This window comes from Diabrotica undecimpunctata, chromosome 8 (genome assembly GCF_040954645.1).
Source record: "Diabrotica undecimpunctata isolate CICGRU chromosome 8, icDiaUnde3, whole genome shotgun sequence".
NCBI classification, from domain to species: domain Eukaryota; kingdom Metazoa; phylum Arthropoda; class Insecta; order Coleoptera; family Chrysomelidae; genus Diabrotica; species Diabrotica undecimpunctata.
The window spans coordinates 72,832,176-72,854,764 of NC_092810.1; the positions used below are offsets into that span (position 1 = coordinate 72,832,176).

The 22,589-nt window shown below is 32.1% G+C and overlaps 1 protein-coding gene across 3 annotated transcripts in view; it reads right to left on the minus strand.

The window, feature by feature from the left end:
• pcm (5'-3' exoribonuclease pacman) overlaps positions 1 to 22,589 on the minus strand; it is a 160,287-nt gene that overhangs the window by 85,799 nt on the left and 51,899 nt on the right. For all 3 annotated transcript variants that reach the window (XM_072540490.1, XM_072540489.1, XM_072540488.1), the window contains exons 9-11: positions 20,744 to 20,872; positions 14,889 to 15,162; positions 10,510 to 10,657 (exon numbers count right to left, since the gene is read on the minus strand). In XM_072540490.1, coding sequence (XP_072396591.1) covers positions 10,510 to 10,657; positions 14,889 to 15,162; positions 20,744 to 20,872 — 551 coding nt within the window. The remainder of the gene's footprint in view (positions 1 to 10,509; positions 10,658 to 14,888; positions 15,163 to 20,743; positions 20,873 to 22,589) is intronic.

The window sequence follows — 22,589 nt, forward strand, 5'->3', positions numbered from 1 at the left end:
CAAATTAAGAAATGAACAGGGGCAAATTATTGAGGATCGAGATTAAATTATGAAACTATAGAGTTTTTATAGCCTTGATGCATTATTCTCCATTCAAATTAGTTTTGTCGGGAATACCTTTTTAGATGGATTATCGTAGATAATGTTTTAAAAAGAATGATCACATTTTTAATTTATATGTCTTAGCTAAATATAGTATTGAATAAAAATTTGTGAAACGTGACTGCAAAAAACATCATGGTGTTTATTTATAATAAATTTAAAATAACATAAAAATATTATTATCAAAAAAAAAAACAATTTGTTGTCACAAACAAATAAACAATTTCGCAGTCATAGCTTGAAAATGATCTCAAGAAGTTATTTATTTGTTAGAGAAAACTGATATTAGCCTAGTAAAAATTAAACAAAAAATATTTTTATTTATCTATAAAAAATTGGTACCTGCCAAACCATCATAATAGTAAATGTATTTATCTGGCAAGTATTTCGAGGCGACGCACTGTGAGGAAAAAGTTCTTTGAATGGAATATACATTATTTTAATATATTTATAGGTTGCAGTTACATAATAAAAGTATCCAATTGATGAATAAAACACAAATCGTGGATAATTTTCTGTCATATTTTAAAACACCCTGTTTTGTATTTTATTCTGAAGAAGAAAGTAATTTCTTATCTTGTCACTTATAACTTATATCACTAAACTACTGTAATAGTTAAAAATACGAGTAAACTAAAGAACTTATAAGTTATACCACTAAACTAATAATATATTACTTAAACATACCCGTAAACTAAAGTATTTCAATGTTTTAAAAATAACTAAGAATAATGTAAACTGTAGATACTAAGCAAGTTGATGAAGAAAATACAAGAATGAATAACCGAAAATGGATTCTGATTCAAGCAAACTAACTGACCGTACGTTAACGATGAAACTAAGCGCCAATGATGAGTAACACGTTTCACTATTAGATTTCAGTATTTTTTAGCAATTTTCTTTAAAGTTGGAACACGCTTTTCTCGATTATTACTGGACACAGAAAGGTGAAAAAAAAAAAAAAAATCAACGATTACAGAAAAAAAAACTCTTTCAAGTGATGGGCGTAAAAAGTTTGTTTATAATAGAACGTTAGTATAATCCAATTTTTCAACAGAAGTTTCAAAAAAATTTAAAAAGTAAGACCATCACTTTGAAGGCAACATAATTTCGAATAACATGTCCAAATTTCGAGACATTTGGTAGGTAAATAACAGAGAAAACACTGTTCCTGTGTTTTGGTGCACCGATAAAACAAAACACATGTACCGAAACGCAACAGCTAGCGTTAGAGTGGGTGATCGTCAAACTCAGAGGTTCCCAATACAACGTGGAGTACGTCAGGGGGACACCATGTCACCGAAACTGTCCACTACGCTTTTGGAATATGTCTGTAAAAGGGCAAAACTGACCGATAAGGGCATAAACGTAAACGAAGAAAAGTTTAGCCGAGTTTTGCAGTTTAAATCAGCTCTACCTTTCCTCAATAGAAGGGGATTAAAAATAAATATATCTAAAACCCAGATGATGACAAACCCAGATCATGATCTGCTATTGCATGATTTAAATATTAATGTCTAGTTGGAGACGGGACTTCAGTGTCGTATCATCGTTAATAATACCCATTTTCAAATTCCTTATCTTGATTTAATAATCTCGGGTTGACTTAATAATAAACCTATAGTAATATTTTATACAAGTAAGCTCGTCTTTAAAAAATGGTCTATAATATTGACAATTTTCAAGTGTACATTATAGACTACTCTTTACTTGAAAATGTGTAATCAAGTGCTGTCAGACGAACGAAAAATCGTATAGAATTTGTCAATAATATTGAACACTATTTATTCAAGGAGTCCGGCATCCTAACATAGACGTTATTTTGATCGATCCTGACAAATTATGAAATTTACAGAGAAATAACAATCGCAAAATTCTTACACTGCACTATCATACAGCGTTATAGTGTTAGTTCATTGTGCATCGAAGAAATATGTGGGTACATATTTTATTATTAATAAAGTAATCCGTGATTACAGTATCTTAGAAACACAGTACATAAATTATACCAGGCATTTAGCAACAACCAGAATTTGATGTTACTGAGAATAACGATGAATTATCTGAATCTACTTCACAACTACATTTATCTTACTCAGCTGCAGCCAGTAAACAACAAAAACCAATCTATCCATCCAAACTACAAGCAGTAGTTTTTAATTCTCTAAATAATGTCAAATTAGAAGAATACTTGTTAGCGATAAGCATTCTAGTTAGTCCAAAACATATTCTTTTTTCATAAAGAATCACCAATAATCGTATCTGTATTTATTTCCCAAGCAAACAAGTTGCAGATGAATTTTTTTTTAACACTGGATGTTTCATCGCTGTAAACAATATATAAATTCAAGCCCGTAGACTAATTACTCCAAGTGAAAGACTCTTCAATATATCTCCTACTATCCAGCATAAGATAACAGAGAAAGAACTTTTATCTTTAGGGCTGAAACTAACTTCATCAATGCCATTTTTGCGAATAGGAACCACCAATCCGGAATACAAACATGTACTTAGTTTCCGACGACATATTTACATATCCACACATTCAAACAACAATTCCCGATTCCATTGTTATAACGTATGACAACATTAACAATTGAATTTTTTAATACTAGACAATGTATGTTTCCATTGGAGACAACATGGCCACATTTCCAGTATTTCCTCAAAAACTGTAGATAACTAAGATGCTGTCACAACAACTACATTTTTAAACAGAAATGAATCTAATACAGTATCTTCAGCAGCAACGATTGCTTTGACACTTTCCACAAAGAGTACCTCCACAAATATATCAAATACCTCAATGTCACCTTCAAAAACATCATCTGCAACCCACTTAACAACGCACGACACATCGACTACACTTAATGCAATATCAGTACTATCCAAAACAAATATATCTACCAACCACATCATCCCACACAAGCATTACTAAACAGTCTTCATCTTCCAGTCTACACAATAATTCTAGCTCTCTTAATGAAAATTAAGGTTGTCCGGCACCACAAGAATTTAGCATATCCAACGAGAAAAATACATCAAACTCATCCTCTAAACGAACTGAAAACGTATCTGAAGCAATAACATCTTCCATTGAGACATTAGATAGTGACAATGTATTTTCAAAGCAACCCAGAAACAAAAAAGAATAAAGACAAAAAGATCGACAATGCTTTTAAAAACCCTAACGCAATAAATTAAAGAATTTTTTGATTCCGAAAAACAAATATTAACCTTCGAAGAAACAGTTGATTTATTTGAAAACATTCAAGGAGCTAAAGATGTTATCAGTATTACAAATAAATAAACCTCAGACACTCAAGCATTTATAAGTCCATTTAAGTTTACTTATCCAAAGTCCATTCATTGTACATCCGAGTGTCCACTAAAATTGAAATGTACAATGTACAAAGTTAAAAAAGAAACCAACAAAACGAGTGAGTAATCCCAGCAGCTTAACACTGAATTCAAAACAAAATAAACATTCAATTTATTACAATATAATGGAAGATATGGATCTTTCACCTGCTATCATTTGTCTCCAAGAAACAAATTTCAAAGATCAACATTGCCATACATTTAATAATTTTTCCACTTTTTATAAAAATAGAAACAACCAGGAAAAAGCAAGCGGCGGAGTGGTTATTTTATGTTAATAACACCCTTGGAGCACAAACAATTCCTCTTACAATAAGGAAAAGGCAAGTGGTGGAGTGGTTATTTATGTTAATAACACCCTTGAATAACAAACGATTCCTCTTAGAACAGGCATCAAAGCTGTAGCCGTCTCAGTTAAAGCTTCCCAATGCACTAATGTATGCTTTATTTATGTTCCCATAAAGGCAGTCCTCTTCTTAACCGACTTAAAAACACTTATCTCACAAATACCTATGCCCAGGCTAATGTTAGGAGGTTTCAATAGTCACAACCAAATGTGGGGTTCAATAAATTTTAATACCAAAGGCAGACTAATCGAAGACTTGTTAACAACAGAAAACTTAAAAACATTCTCAATGATGGACGACCAACCAGATTTAATGTACCTAATGGTAGGACATCGGTAATCGATCTATCGATTTGTGACTTAACTCTTTCAATCGCACTTAACTGAGATCCTCTACCCTTTTTATATGGGAGCGACCATTACCCAATAAAAGTATTTTCTGATAACATTACCTCTTGAGTACCAACCAGTCCAAAAATGGAACCTGAAAAACGATAATTGGAATAAATACACTGAGGCCATAAAAATAAGCATAGAATCACTAGACACCAGTTTTGACAGCACTGATATAAATGAAACTCTAAACAAAAAGAGAAATCAAACGATTTCTACCTAGTAAAACCGAATTCAAATTTTTACCACTGTGTTTCCTAAAACTTGCGAAACAAACAGCTGGATAAATTACTCGGCAAGGGAATCTAAAATTGCATTCCACATGCCGTTCATCCTGGTCAAAATTCGTAGTGAACTCGGTTTCTGGTACTCCAAACGAAGTAAGTAATAAAACATAATGACGGTATTAGATTTTTGTTTTGATACAGGGCAGCGACAACCGCTTATACGTATTTCGACCTCTTTAGGTCTCGTCAGAACGGTATAGCCACTGCTCTGAACCAAAACAAAAATCTCTCCCGTCCTAGACAATAGTTATCAAAATAACTATATATGGACGTAACTACGCCATCTAAAAACAAAAAGAGAAATCAAACGATTTCTACCTAGCGAAACCGAATTCAAATTTTTACCACTGTGTTTACTAAAACTTGCGAAACAAATAGCTGGATAAATTACTCGGCAAGGGAATCTAAAATTGCATTCCACATGCCCTCTGTGTTTCCTAAAACTTGCGAAACAAACTTTACTTTTACTTTACTTTACTTAATCAGTAGACCCATTTGTACCTTTCGGTGTTGGGCCGTTTAAAATACAATTCATTACATTACAATATTTGACAGTCTTCTGAGGTGTCCTAGCTCTTAACGAACTTTCTCCATTCCTTCCTATTGGATGCCATCTGTGTTGCTTCCTGCCAAGTCTTACCCTTACTCTGCAGTATCTGCGAGATGTCACTGTTCCATTCTTTAATGGGTCTTCCTCTTCTGTTCTTCCCTATTGGTTTGGCGTCCCACACTCTTTTAACTTGTCTATTATTGTCCATCCGGGTTAGATGTCCGAACCATGCCAATTTTTTCTCTTTGATTGACTCGAGTATCGGTTTGATTTTGAGTCTTTCTCTTATTTCTTCATTTCTGATTCTATCAGTTCTTTTTACTCCTATCGTTCTTCTGAGGTATTTCATCTCTGCTGCCTGAATTCTGCTCTGATGTCTTTTGTTTAATATCCAATTTTCTGCTCCATATGTCACTGTAGGTCTATATATTGTTTTGTATATTGTCATCTTGGTCTTTGTTGATATTTCTTTGTTATTAAGGAATCCTCTATTTAGTGCTTGGAATAGTTTTCCTGTGTTTTCCATTCTGTTGTTAAGATCATCCTCGATGTCTCCTTTGTTGTTGATTACTGTTCCTGAGTATTTGTATGAATTTGTCTGTATTATTTTTTGTTGGTCTATCATTACTTCTATTTGATCTTCCGTCCCTTGTTTCCTTGATATTTTCATTATTTGAGTCTTTTCTTTGTTTACGTTTAAGTTGTATTTGCTTGCTTCTAGGTTCCATTTCTCTAAGTTGTATTTCAGTTTTTCTGCAGTTTCCGCAATTAATACTATGTCGTCTGCAAATATACACATCTCAGCATTTATCGTTTGCATTCTGTTCCAACCGATGCAGTATTTCTTGAATGTTTTCTTACATTCTTTCACTATCTCATCTATTACATTTATGAATAGTACTGGGCTGAGGCTTCCCCCTTGTCTAACTCCTTGGGTTGTTTCGAATGGTTCTGACTGTATATTTAACATTCTTACTGTATTTGTTGTTTTCATGTATATACTCTTTGTTGCTTCTATCAGTTCATCACTTACTTGTTTCTTCTTTAGACTTTCCCATATATCTTTTCTTTTGACTGAGTCGAATGCTTTTTCCATGTCTATAAAGCTCAGATGTATTTCTTTATTTTTCTTTAAGGCTTTTTCTATTACTTGTTGCATGGTGAATATATGGTCTTGTGTGTTGTGTCCTTTCCTGAATCCACTTTGTACATCCTCTAATTTATGTTCTATTTCTTTTCTAATTTTCCTTTCTATTATGGTTTCGTATACTTTTGCTGCTACACATAGTAGTGATATACCTCTATAGTTCCTACAGTCTCTTGTGTTTCCTTTCTTGTATATAGGTATAATTACTGCATTTGTCCATTCTCTGGGTATTACTTTTCTCTTCCATATTAGGTTATATATGTATAACAATTTTTCTTTTGCTTTTACTCCTATATATTTCATCATTTCTGGTGCTACTTCATCGCTTCCTGCTGCTTTTCCAATCTTTATCTTTCTTATTGCTTCTTCCAGTTCTTCTTTTTCTATAGTTTCTGGATTTTCCGTGTTTCTCATGGATACTCTCCTGTTGTGGCTTTCCTTCTCCATTGTATTCGCTTGATTTCCATTCAGTATCAGCTGAAAATGTTCCCTCCATCTTTCCATTATTGTCTTATCGTCGTTTATTATTGTTCCTTCCTTGTTCATTATTTGTTTCAGTTTCGTTTCTTTGTTGCTTCTTAGGTTTTTCAGTGTTCTGTAAAATAATTTTACGTTTTCTGTGCTGTTTTCTTCCATTTTTTCCCCGAATTTTTCCCAACTTTTCTTTTTCTCTTTCTTAACTATCTCTTTAACTTTTGTTCTTTGTCTCTTATAATTTTCATATTTTTGTTGTGTTTTGTCTTGGATGTATTCTTTCCATAATTTCTTCTTTTCTTTTATTTCTCTTTTCACTTCATCGTTCCACCAAGATGTTCGTTTCCCTCTGTTGTTATTTCTTGTGGTTCCACATATTGATTTAGCTGTTTTTATCATCGCATTTTTAAATTTTCCCCATTCTTCTTCTATTGTTTCTGTTATTTCATGTTCATTATCCATCTCTTTCTCTAGTCCTTCTGAGTATCTTATTCTTGTTGTTTCTTCCCTTAGTTTATAAATTTTTATTATTTCTTTGTGTTTTCTGTTTATGTTCTCATTTCTTTTTATTTCTTTTCTTTTGCTTTTGAATGTGGTTTCTAGTAGATAGTGGTCACTACCAATTTCATAACTCCTTTTTACCCTTACGTCTCTTATCCAGTTCTTCTCTGTTTTTTGCACTATAGTATAGTCTATAATTGATTGTTCGTCTCTTGATTTGACTTCTCTTGTGATCTTGTGTATCCTTTTATGTTGGAAGTGTGTGTTCATAATCACCAGGTTATTGTCTAGACAGAATTCGAGTAGTAATTGTCCATTTTTGTTTAGTTTGTCCTCCCCATAAGGTCCGATGACATTGTTCCATTTTTCTGTTTCTTTCCCCACTCTACTGTTCATGTCTCCTGTGATCACAATTTTCTCTGTACAATCATTTATCACTTCTTGTAATTTGTCCCAGAATTCATTCTTTTCGTTTTTTGTTGCGTCTTCATCTGGTCCATAACACATGATTAGGTTTGTATTGGTTTCCTCTGTATCCATATCTATGTCTACTCTTAGTATACGTTCGTTGTAATATATCCAATTTTTTATTTTGTTGATACTTCCCTTCTTTATCATGCACGCTACTCCTGCCTGAGCTCTCTTCGTTTCTTCCACTCCACTGTATATTAGTAACATTCCGTTTTCTAATATTATTGATCCTTTTCCTTTTTTCTTTGTCTCTGTTATAGCTACTATTTCAATGTTCTTATCTCTAATTTCTTCCCCCAGTTCTATTTCCTTCCCATTTATACCTCTCACATTCCATGATGCCATTTTCCAAATTGTTTTGTTCTTTTCTGTGTTTAAGTTGTACTTCAATTTGTTTTTACTCCCGTTTGTGTTATTATCTTTAGATCTGCTCATGTCCCTGTTCTGTGCCTGTTTTGTTTCTCGGTCCGTTATTGTGTTTTCTTCAGCTAGTTTTTTGAACTAGTTGGTTCTGTATTGTATGTTATTTTTTCTATCTGGCTTGTTTTTTGATTCCATTTCCACTTAATGCCTTCAATAACTATGAAACCATATCCAATTTTTGTCCTTTTCCCATTAGTCTTTTCATCTGCTGCTATCTTCCTAAGATTTCTTTGTATCTCTATCTCTTTTAATGTTAGATCACATTCTATATATACTCTATGTTGCTTATAGTTTATTAGTTTACCCTTGGCTTTCAGTATTTTCATTTTATCTTCGAATTTTTTACATTCGATAACACACATTGTTTCATTTATCTTCTGTACCCTATTTATTTCTGATTTTACTCCCATTTTTGTTTCTATGAATTTCTCCAGTTGCTCGGCTTCTATTGTGTCTATTGGTAAGCCTCTCATAATTAGGTTATTTTTCTTCTTTTCTTTCTGACATGCTTCCAATGCTATTTCTATTTTATCTATTTTTTGTTTCATCGTTGTCATTTCTTTCTTTAAATTTTCATTTTCTCTTATTATTTCTTTCATTTGCAATTTGTATTCACTATTTTCCTTCCTAATTTCTTTTAGTTCCTCAATCATATTACCCATTGTATTTTTTATCTCTTCCAGGTCATTATTTTTCTTTTTATTATCGCTTGCTATTTGTCTCATTAGTTCCATCATTTCGTTCTGGCTGCTGGTTTCATTCGTTGTTGGTTTCGACCTGTCTGGCGTTCGGCTCACTTTTCTGCTCCTGCTAAATATATCTATCTCCTCTTTGCTTTTTCTTTTACCATCTTCATCAACCTTACCATCCGCCATTTTTCTTCTTATTCCAATAATTAAAGTATTTATAAATATAAATATTATAAGTAACGGTTACAAATCTCGACAAGCGCCGCGCCTACCTCTACAGTTAAATCTTAGCTATTATTCTCGATCCTAATCAGTTTCGACTTCTACCACTTGTAAATACAAAAATACAATTAATATCAAAACAGCAAATAAATTCAGCCTTTATAATTTTGTATAGTTTTACCGAAACCTGAATAACAGACCTATTGTTTTTGTTGATAATTATTATTGCTTATCGTTCTTAATCACCCGTCCAGCGTAAAAAGCTCAACTCGTTTCGACCACTCAGAAGTTTCACTTTTATCCGTAGGGCAATTAAAACTAACTATTAATTTAATACAGTTCAGCGAAACAAACAGCTGGATAAATTATTCAGCAAGGGAATCTAAAATTGCATTCCAATTACATTGCAATTGAACAATTGGTCAAATTCCTTAAGGATATTAATATAATTAACAAAATTTAATATTTATAAGTAAATTATCTCATATATGTCGCTAATAACCTCAGAGGTCGTTGCGACAATGTTTGTAAATAATAAAAAAAACTACAATATTTGTGCAATTATTCGCTACTTACTTTTACGTTTGTATGGAAATATTATTAGATAATTTTTGAGTGTTAAAAACAATTTTTAGTTACTTTTCTCAAAAATATTTGTTGAAAATATACGTTTAAAACCAAACTTTACATTGACAATGTCAAGCCATAAATGTAACTTTATTCAGCAAAAATTGGTGGCGACTAAACTATCAATATGCTTTATAAATAAAGGATTTCACATCCAACTCTAATTATAATTTTCTAGATGGCTCTGTACCTCTACTTTGTTTACAAATATCTGTAACATATCAGCCCCTATAAATATAAACAATTCTCTTTATCTTTTCCGTTTTTTTATGTTCTTTCTCTATATAAAAATTTTAACGATTGTTGGTAGTTAAGTTTATAAACGAAATAATAAATGTTGACTAAAATAAGATGGAAAAAGATTTAGTTCTCCACAAGAAATCTAAATTCCTGTAGCTGGCTGTATACCATGTATCACAAAAAATTTATTAAAATCCTTATCATATCTATGCTATGGCTATATCATAAAGACAAAACGATTGGAATCCATATTCCATCATCAGTGTCTAGCTATACCTGTTTAAAGCCACTAAATATCTGGGTAAAAACCCGTTAAAAGTTGTAGGTTAAAATTAGGTTTACATTATTCGATCTTATGTATTAAGATGTTAAAGTTTCCAGCAGATTTGATAACATGGCAACGTACGTTGCTGGTCTGAGACAAAGTGTCTACGAGGACTTGATGATAGTAACGTTTTGTCTTTATGATATAGCCCGATTGGGTTTTTTAATTATATACCTTTTATAAAGGATTTTAATACATTTTTTAATTTAGTTCTGTTTATTTCTATTCGGTCAATTTGTAAGTAGAGTGCAAATTATATTAATACATTTAAAAAAATAACTACAATAATTTTAATTAACAATTATTTTATTAAAAATTACATTTCACTTACCTAAAGGACTCGCAACAGTATGCGCTTGTTTGTATTTCTTGTCAGTGTTCTCATGTATACATTTAACATGGTTCAAATTCGGTTCTTCTAATATCGAAATATATATTTTTATTCTTCCAGTTTTAGTAACTGCTGAGGCGTCCAGTACCTAAAAATGACTTTTTGAGTATTTAAACATAACAATACCAAATTTCTAATCAATGTTTTAAAATGACCTTATTTCTATAAACATATACTAGACTAAACGCACCAACTACCTTCAAATCATGTCCTAAATTTTACTACGAATGGAAAACGCTGAACATAATATGATAAAGACTTCTAAATTTATAATAATCTGCTACATTGTCAGTCTAGGTAGACAGAGATAAGAAAAAATAATCAGTTCTGTTTCCAACGAAAGATGACAAAATAGTTCATTTGATTAAAAAATTTATTTTGAAAATGAATTCTGATGTGTACACTGAAACGTCAAATATGAGCTTGTTTAACAATTTATATTTAGTTCTAACGAGATACTTTATAAAAACAACAAAATAATTACTGAAAACTAGCTGAATAGGCAGTTGAAGCTGATGGGATTGGCAGATGATGAACTATGCAGATTCCGTCACCTAGGTGAAAAAACAGCAGAGCACATTTTGTGTTAGTACGACAGCCTGACAAATGTGCTGTTCTTTACATTATGCGAAGGAAAGCCACCGGCAAATAACTACATGGAAGGTTCAGTCTCGAAGATATTAGACCTCTTAAAAAGGGTCAGGCTAGGGCTAGAGAATGTAATCTAGGATTAGATGACCACAATAGATCTAAAAAGATCTTCTACATATTCACATTACGGAATATTGTTTTCGTGGTTTATAAACCATGGTCTCGAATTACTTCTTTCTGGTGTTTCGCCTACAACTGCAGCAGACATTATCAAAGTTGGTCATCGTGGATATGATTAGCTCACTGACAATGAAAAATTATTCATTGACATTATTTGACATTTTGAATGTTGAGTTTATTTTTTTATATTATTTTATTTATATTTATATATTTTATATGATTTTATATTATTTATAACATATAAGTTTTGTTTTATTGATGTTTCTAATGTTTTTCTCATGGTTTAGGATAGGAATAGTACAATTATAGAATTTGTTTAATTTATCATAACTATAGCTATGTATATTACATTGACAATATTAGACATTATAATGTTCGGTTTATAGCGTACTGCGCCTTCGGGTTCCCAGTCTCCATTCACGTCTATCGACCCAGTCTCCTGGTCGTATACCTCTCCCTGACATTACTTTTGGACTATGTTTTTTTCGGTCTTCCTCTTTTTTCGCTCAAGTGGCTGTCAATCCGATATTATCTTACCAAATACGCTATTTTTACTGTATTTTTTCTATGAAAGCGGTTGTTCTGTCCATGACTTATCTTATTCTTGCATTTGTTACGTGGATCATTTTGGAACTACGCTAAAAATCCATTTCCAGAACAAGGAATTTTTATTCCGTTCTCTTACAGTTGCCAGGTTTCGCATCCATAAAGTACAACGCTTTTAAAAATGCTGTTATATAGCTGTATCTTTTTCTGTTAGGAGATAGTTTTTGACCAGAGTAGTGAGTTTAGTGCGCCTACTATTTTTCCCCTGTATTATTTGTACTTCGATTTCTTTTTCAGTGCGTCCATTTCTTTTCATATTTGCCCCAAAGATATATTCGGAACATGACGAAATTCAATTTTTATCATCTAAGTTTAGTTCATCGTTTTCAGCTCCTCCTATGTACATGTATTTCGTTTTTGTTGAGTTACCATTTAGTCCCCATACCTCGTATTCCTGTATTAATCGCTTTGACATGAATTGAAGTTGCATAACTACTTGACCGTCCGCGAAATGAAGTGTATATATGGTTGTTTCGTTATTTAATGGTATACAAATTCCAGAACAAGATCTCCTCCATTTTTTCAGTGCTTCACTCATGTAGTTTTGAAGAGTATTGGAGTGTTCAACTATTGCAGCCTTACCTTAGTCCCTTATTTACTCTAAAATTCTCGGAGAACTGGTTGTTAATCTTTATTTTTGATCGAAGATCGTTGTAGAATCGCTGAGCTTCGCGGTACTGGCCATTGTCGTCTACATAGTGGTATTGAATCATAAGCTTTCGTCAAGTTCACAAAATAATAGATGAGTTGGTCTATCTCTAGGCATTCTTTTTTCATTTAGTTGGGTTAAAGTGTAGATATAGTCAATGCAAGATCGTCCAGCTGGAAATACTGCTTGCCGTTTCAGCTCAAGTATTCGTTTTCGACTAAAGTTTTCCACACTTCTCCATAAAATCTACTGAGAGTGCGTGTAACCGAGATGCAGTGGTAGTTTTTACAGTTTGCCTTATCCCCTTTTTTATGTATCGGTGTAATCCATCCTTCCCTCCAGCTTTCAGGTATATTATCTCTGTTTAGGTATCTGTTAAAAATTTCTGTGGGCATATCAACAATTGTTGGTGTTGCATTAAAAAAAAATTCAGCGGAAGTTTCGCAGTTAGGTCGTCTTCCATGTTTATTTCTGGACCATGAATTGGACTTTGTGCAAAGATTTGTTTTCACCGAGATATGATTCCACTTCCTCGAATTCTCGTTCTCATGTTTGGTCTGTCTTGTAACCATTCTTTAAAAAATTTTTTGTTGATTGCAGTATTGGTTTTTGTCGTCTACTTCTTGGGAGGTAAGCCATTTGTGATGCTCGTTGCTTTATCTGTTTCTGTTGTTCTAGTTAATCACTCAATAATATGCTCTTATTTGTTCGTCGATAGGTTCACTCTTCTTTTCCCAGGGCTTCATGCAGCTCGCTTTAGCGATTCTTCTTGTTGGCATATTTGTGTTGTGGTTTATATATGCACTATTAAGTCTTTAGTCTAGATGTTACATACCAGGCAATTACATAAAAGAGTTATTTTCGCCTTTTCACTATTTCTCTCGTAACATATATTAGTATTTATTTTCTCCACATACACCAGAAAACGAAACATTAAAAAATTAAAAAAATACTAGGCGCTATTTTTCAATTGGAATATCTGGGATGTCAACAGAAAAGGCATCTCATCAGTTCCATGCGTAAATAATTAATAAACTTAATGAGTAAAATAAAATAAAAAAATAAAATTAAATAAAATTAAATAATATCGAATCCAAACTAATCGGGTGAAATCTATTGTAATCGATTAAAATCGAACGGGATCGATTGCAATCGATTGAAATCAAATGGAATCTTTGATTTCAATCGATTCAAAGATTCCATTTGATTTCAATCGATTGCAATCGAGTCGATTCTAATTGATTTAAATCGATTGGAATCGGTTTGGAATCAAATCAAATGCAATTGAATAGAATCGAATGGAATCGAATTTAATCGAATTATATGGAATGGAATCGAACTGAAACGAGTTGAATCAAATTAAATAGAATTGAATCGATTTGAATTAAATTAAATTAAAATCGCTACGTGCGTACACGATAAGAAAGCTATGCTTCTCCACCACGGTCACTCCCGGAGTTCCAAAATCCAGTTTTTAATGGTAATAAATTTCTTGTAAATTACGCCCTATAAAAAAATATTTCGAAACGTCCCTTAATTATTTCAAAAAAAAGCTTGGCAATTATTAAAATTAACTACGGTAAGAAAAGTAAGTTTTCAACAAAATTTTCAAACATACAAACATACCAAAATCTTTTCTTTTGTATTTCAAAGTTACGTTAACACTTACCTGTTACGTTAAAACATACAACAGTAAAATTAAACTAATATGTATTGTGTGATACGTATTTTGAATTGTAAAACACGGGATATGGTACTCCCGGAGTGACCAAGGAGGAGAAGCATAGCTTTCTTATTGTCTACGCACAAAGCGATGGTTTTTAATTTAATTTAAATTAATTTAATTTTAATTGAGTTCAATTAAAATTAAATTAAATTCCATTCAAATCGATTAAATTCGATTCGATTATATTCCATTTCATTCTATTCAATTCTATCATCGTAAAAATTTGATGGAATTTTATTCGATTTGATTTAACTTTATTTTATCTTATTTTATTTCATTTTGTTTTATTTTATATTATATATTATTTTATTTTTATTTTACTTTATTTCAGTATATTTTATTTTATTAAGAAATACGCACGGTACTGCGTTTACTACTCCACGTAGTGTGTTTCATCGCGTTTCTTTTATTTGTATTTTTTTACACCTCTGCGCGATCCATTTCACCGATCAATGCATTCCATCCGTAGCTCGCGATAAGAAAGCTATGTTTAAAAAGTATTTATTTGTTTATGATTTTTATTGTTTATAGATACATTACGTAAATGAAAAATGGTAGTATACTTACCACTCCTTGAGAACCATAATAAGGATTTCCGAGTACAAAACAAACACTATCTTTCGGGTAAATAGTTTCCACTTCCTTTTCTAAATGATACAATGGATCATAAGCATTTATATTAAAAACTACTGTTTGCAAGGGATAGCATGAAATATTGTCGGAGAACTGCTTTTCTAGTTTGAATTTTCCATTTGAAAATGAATATTTTCTTCCCACTAATTGTTTAACATACACTAAAACTTTTGAGTCACCTATGGCTATACCCATTCTGTTTTTGTATCTAAAAATAATAATAAAAATAACTAACTACAAAAAAACGAACAGTCGATTTAAAATGTCACTTAACATAAAATACGATTTAAATAGGTAAAAGAAAGAAAATAAGATTTACTCACAATCAATTTAATTTTTACTACCAAAACGACCGGTTTCGCTTTCTACACTTTGCAAAGCATCTTCAGGTCAAACAGTACAAAGTAAATTAAATGCTGAAATTATAAAAAGCCCTTATTAGGGTGCTGTCTTATAAAGATAAAGATCAAAAAAGTTACAGTAATTATGCCAGTATTACATGTCTGTGTGGATTAATATGCATAAAATTGATCAAACACACAAAGTAAAAACCCACAAATTGGTAAGAGATAATCTATTGAATTGTAATATATTAGTAACAAACAAAATACTACTTACATGCCTGTACAAGAATTATTAGTTAATGATTCGTGAAACATAGTTCAAACTATCCTGTCTTGCTGTGTTTTATGAACTATGTTTCACGAATCATTAACTAATAATTCTTGTATCGGCATGTAAGTAGTATTTTGTTTGTTACTAATTTATTACAATTCAATAGATTATCTCTTACCAATTTGTGGGTTTTTACTTTGTCTGCTTGATCAATTTTATGCATATTAATCAACACAGACATGTAATATTGTCATAATTACTGTAACTTTTTTGATCTTTATCTTTATAAGACAGCACCCTAATAAGGGCTTTTTATAATTTCAGCATTTAATTTACTTTGTACCGTTTGACCTGAAGATGCTTTGCAAAGTGTAGAAAGCGAAATCGGTCGTTTTGGTAGTAAAAATTAAATTGATTGTAAGTTTTATTTCTTTTACCTATTTGATATGGACTCACACAAGCAACACATTCATGAATTAAAATACGCTTTATTTAAAGAAAATTGGTTGGAATATTCTAAACACAATATATTTTAAATTGTTGAATTAACAAACCATTTTAACTCACTCCTTGATTGTCAGACACTTCATTTATGTGGGTATAACTTTGTAATTCTGTTGCGATTTTGAAAACTTCCATTAAAATGTTACACAGTTCAGATTATTTAAATGTGCAATTTTGGATAATAACAAATCTTAAATATTTTTTTTAAGTTTATATTTAAATGAGCAGTCCGAAGACAATGTTACCCTAGGCTAATTGTTCACTTTAGAGGACACTACCTACTGCTCATATTTGATGTGAGCAGGTCTTCTCCATCGACAAGTCCTCGTCAACTATTTTGTAGGTCTGATGGTCAATTTCTCCTGAGTCTTCTGATGCGGTCTGTATTAGTGGGTAAACTAGAAAATTTGTGAGTTTCTAATTTATGATGGTGTTTTGTCTTTGAATGACGTCTTTAAAACAATCTATTTTTAGGTCTTCATGCAGGGTTGATTGGAGAAATACCATGGTGCATCTGTTATCATGCGGAGTATTTTGGACTAACTTCTTTATATAATAAAGATGTTCGACTTGCTTGCGCAACTCCATAGTTCCGCCCCATACGTCCAGATTGATTTTATAATTGTTTTATAAATAAGAAGGTTGTTTCTATTGATACTTTCGACTTTCTACCGATCAGCCAGTAAATCTTTAACTTTTAAATCAATTTGTTTGCATTTTTTGTGTGTTCTTTCCAGGTCAGTCCTCTGTCTGGTGAATTCCTAAATATTTCGTGTTTGTGGATTGTGGTATTTGTATGTTAGTCCAGTCGTCAGAGATTTGACTCCTAAAAATCATATAAACAAGCTGAATTTTGCCGAGAATATCAATTTTGCGCCCTCAAAAAAGATGCAAAAAAGTTACCAATGTAATCCCCATTCTTCCCTGTAAAACCCCCTCATAGGGGGGTAAAAACGCACAAAAATCGATTTACCAAAAATCTGCACGCCGTAGAAAAAAAAGTTTTAAATAAAAAATGTAGCTGCGAAAATTTTGAACCAAAATGTTTATTAACACTTTTTGCGTAGAATAAACCGTTCTCTCAGAAACAACGCTTGAAGCGACTGGCGATTTTGAATCTAAGTTCCGCGCGCGAAATCAATGTTAAATAAAATTTGTATCAATTCGACGGTAAAAATCGATATCTTTTGATCAGAGTGTTCTATCGACAAAAATCAAAATGCGTTTTAAAGGTGCAAAATGCAGCTTTCGTATGCAATTTTTATATTCTGTCGCAAATAAGGTCAGTTTCTATAACGCGGACGATAGAGACGAAATTGTCTTGTGGAGACGAGAATTTCTGATAAAAATTAAGTCCTAGAGAAATGAAAACCGCAAAATTTACTACTTAGACGAGACTTAGCTAAACGCTGGTCACACCAAATCTACAGTATGGGTCGACAATTCGGTAACGTCTTATAAACAAGCGTTTTTAGATGGACTTTCTACGGGGTTAAAAAATTCTGCAGGTAAATGTTTATGTGCTTTTTCACTTCAAGTAAATTTTAAAATAATAAAATTTTCAGGAAAAGAAAAAAGGCTAATAATCTGTCACATTGGCAGTGAGGATGGGTTTGTTCCAGAAGGGCTGTGGGTGTTTGAATAAAAAAAAAGTGGGGACTACCATGAAGAGATGGGACGGGAAATCTTTCGAAAATTGGTTCAAAAATATATTGCCCTGATTAGAAGACAACTCCATCATCGTATTGGACAATGCGTCTTATCATTCCAAAAAATTGAAAAAAATTCCAACTACTGCTTCTAGAAAAACTGACATCCAAACGTGGCTGAAATAAAAAAAATATAGGGTTTGAGGACTCCATGTTAAAAGTGCATCTGCTGGCTATCTTTAAGGAACATAAGGGACAATATAATAAATATATCATTGATGACATGGCAAACAGCCAAAACAAAGAGGTGTTAAGACCGCCCCCATACCATTGTGAGCTCAATCCGATTGAACTCATCTGGGCAGAAGTAAAAAATTATGTAGCAGCCAAACACACTACTTTTAAATTTGCAGATATGAAAAATATTTTTTATGATGCAATAAATAATATTAGTCCAACTACGTGGCAGAAATTTGTGCAACACGTTCAGCAAAAAGTCGAGTTTAAAATGTGGAAGTTGGACAATATAATAGAGAACCATATCGAACCCATAATAATAAATCCAGACGAAGACAGCAGCACATGCAGCTTTTCAGACTCAGTAATTTAAATGGTATGTTTTTATGCTTTGATAAACTTATGACAATGCTACTTTATTCAAAATGTTCACTTTGTTATGTATCTCTCAGCTAATCAATATTTTATTTTAGCACATTTTTCTTCAATGAAACATTAAATTTTACTCACAATGATTAAATTTCAAGAAATTCTTACACTAATAATTTCAAAAGTAAATATTTTAAAAACTGTACGACCCTGTTTGGCTTTCACATGCGTTTGTTGATAGTTGGGAATTTGTAAAATTATTGTAGTTTAGAGAACGTTATAAATAAAGTGATTGCATAGACAGAAGAAATAGGTATGACCGTCTCTACAGAAAAGTGTTCTATTATGTTTTTTACCCGGCATAGACTACGTTCACCGGAGAAACCTTACCCTGTGTGGGCGTACCCTGTCGGTAGTTAAGGAATATAAATATTTGGGTATCATACTTGAGACAAAATTACTATGGTCCAATCATATACGTTAGCCTAATAAGCAAATGCGAGAAAGGTTTTAATTTACTTAAGTGCATAACAAATCGAAGTTTGGGCGCAACCCCTAGTATAGTTTTAATGTTCTATAGAGCCTTTGTGCGATCCATCATTGACTACGGATGTTGTTTATACGGATCTTCAAGTAATACCAACCTTAAAAAATAGATAGAGTTCAATATAAATGTGTTGCATCGGTGGGATGATATCCTCATCAGTGAATTCAATACTGACAGAATGTAATGAATTTCCTTTAAATTTACGTCGTCAGTTATTATCGCTTAAATATTTGTTAAAACTAAAGCCCGGGAGTCAAACATGATCAACACATTAAGTCATATTGAAAAAGAAGACTTAACAAACCCGTATTGGGAACTAAAAAATTCTTCCCCGCTCACAGAAGCATTTACTGAGACCAATAGAGTCCAAAATTTGTTTGGTAGTAACAAATTACAATACATGAACACCATACCTTTTAAATCTTTGATAAAAACACACAGAATTATAATTCCCAAGTATACTGAATCTCATCAAATAAATCACATCCTCCTAAAATCCATACTAGGTGATTTCTATAACAAAACTCTTATATTTACAGATGGATCTAAGACGAAGGAAGGTGTTGGTTGTGGTGTATTTATCCAAAATACAAACCAATCATTAAAATATAAATTACCACTTGTTACCTGGTTAACATCCAATAACATACTCGAAGGAGTAATAATCTGCATTAGACTCTATAAAAAATACAAAATTTGAATGAATGAACTGTCCTATTATATGTTGTTTAAAAAACATGATTGCAAATTTAAATATAACATTTATTTGGGTTGGAGACCATGTATGTAGGTATACCAGGGAATGAAAAATCTGATACTCTAGGTATCTAGGTAATCAGATAAGGAAACAGTGCAGAATGGAGTCTTTTGCAATATTTATACAGTAAGAGATATATTTAACTCAATAAAAAATAGAATTAGGCTGAAATGGGAACAGCAATGGGAGAATATTATTGAAAACTCGCAAAATACATATTTCCAGATACACCCCACTTTACCCCACCCCAATACATATTCAATTACTCTACTACCAAATTCTTCTCGGCAAGTGTATTTTGCTTAAAAACGAATCATTTATTTAAGCTTGGAATATTACCGGCACCATCCTGCAGTATGATATAAGTTCTTACGGAGATCTTAACCATATTTTCTTTGAATGTAACAAATATTTAGAAAAATCTAATAAATTAATTAAAACTCTTATTGAAATGAAATATTTGCTTCCGTTGGACTTGTTTCCGTGCCATACACACACACACACACACACACACACACACACACAGACACACACACGCGCGCGCGCGCGTCTTAGTTGCCAAATGCTGCCCATGTCACGCCCATTCGTTTTTCTATTCATGTTCGATTGTGTCTGCCTATTGATCTCCTGACCCAGATATTTGTAAGTGTCTGTTTGTTGTATGGTATTATTGCCAATAGTTATATTTCCACCCATTACGGGATTTGCCATAAGTTTAATTTTCTCAATAATCCTGCTCTTTCAAATCATAGAAATTGTTTCTTGCCTACGATTAATACAATGTCATCAGCAAACCTCATAATTTAATATTTCTTTATTTATATCGACGCCTATATCTTGCCATTGAGTGTTCTTAAATATTGACTATAGAAATAAAGCACGTTTGAGATTTAATTTCAATGCAGGGTTCTGACCATCCGCTTATACGTATTTCGACCTCATTTGGTCTCCTCAGAGCGCCTTGTGCAAAAAGTCTGGATTAAAAATAAATCTCTCCCGTCATAATGGAATTCTTTTATTTAGTTTTCTGTATTCTTATTTGTTTCCCCTTTCCTTCTAGACGAAACCTCCTATATATTATGTAATATAAATGGTTTTAAAAATTACTTACAATTCAGTAATTCCGCTTAAGCTTAAGTTAAATTCTTTTTTGTCCGACTCCTTAAGATTAATTGTATTATACTGATTTGGTCCACCCATGCTGATAAATTTCTTGTTAAGATTTGAAATAGCCACTACCCTGAAACAAATTTATTATATTATCAGATAATATAATGGCTTATGAAATAATAAATGTAACGCACATATATAAATTTTCTATTCCAGATATAGATATATAATATATAAATTACCATAAGAAAATAAGCATATATGAGAATTAGACAGTTTGTTTGTCTTGGCAGGTGATTACAACCTACCACAAGCTAAATGGGGCAATGATGAGTTGAGATTGACAGTGACAGGCACTGGAAATGACTCTGTAAGTATTGTAGCAAATTGCTTTAGTCTCTATAACTGTTTTCAAAAGAATGATATTTTGAGCAAAGGAGTCCCATTGGACCTGGTTTTTAGTAATTTGGAATCTATTAATGTTACTCCAGCAGTAGATAAAATTTTTGAGAATAGTTTAAATCACACAGCTATCAGTTTTGAACTAGTGTGTGAATAAATTTTCAATAAATAATTATTTAGCAAGTATAAATTGGGAGGGACTGTTTCTTAATGGTACAGTTGATAGTATGGTGGTCATTTTTTATAATATAATTTACTCACTGATAGAACACTTTGTTCCACTAAAGAAATATAAAACCTCTACCTTTCCCTCTTGGTTCTCGTCAGAGCTGCGTAACCTTATTATATATAAAAACAGGCCCACTAACAATTTAAAATTAGTGTTAGGCAAGATGATTATGACCGTTTTGTGGCTTTAAGAAACCAGTGTGAAATTTTAAGAGCAGATTGTCAGAAACAGTATTTAGATGGGATACAAAATAACATTTCCGATAATACAAAATATTTTTGGTCTTACATTAAAAGCAAAAGAAATGGGTATAATATACCATCCAGAATGGTCTATAATGATAGGGTTGACTTAAATATCAAGGACTCTGCCAATATGTTCGCAGAATATTTCTCATCAGTCTACTCAGATGAACAAAAAGATACTTTACCTTTTTTTAATTTTGACAGTTCGATTTGTTTGAGTTCTATAATACTTACAGCAACTGAGGTCTATGATACTATTGCAAGTTGTAAAAACCGATTATGTGCAGGGCCGGAGGAATCCCAGCCTATTTTCTGAAAAAATGTATATATGTGTACTTACAAAACCAATTTTGTTTATTTTTAACAGATCACTTGGTACTGGTAGTTTTCCCAGTCTCTGGAAAAAAGTTTTTTAAAGCTGATTTTTAAATCGGGTGCAAGGAACGATATATCAAACTATCGAGCTGTCTATAATCAGTCAGAGCTGCTCAAGTTGCTTGATTGTTTGGTTAGTAAGAAACTGACATGGAGTTTTAGAGGCATTTTTAATCCTGAACAATTTGGCTTTCTGAGAGGGAGGTCAACAGATGCCAACCTAGTTTTGTATGTCAACCATATATATATATATATATATATATATATATATATATATATATATATATATATATATATATATATATATATATATATATATATATATATATACAGATTGAACGAATTTAAAACGGAACATACGAAATCAATGTATTTCGGCTCAACTCCGCTTTAGGTGGTTGGCCAACAAAAGGTTGTCAAATAATTATATTATAAAAATCCAACACTTCAGCGGGCTGCTGGATTCTGAATTCATTCAAGAACAAGTCAAAACTCCACCCAAATAGGTTGCCTAGAATCACTGAAAAAACTAGACTACACAAGCAGTTATTATGCTGTCAAACCACTTATCGCTTCCTTATAGTCCAAGAGATAGA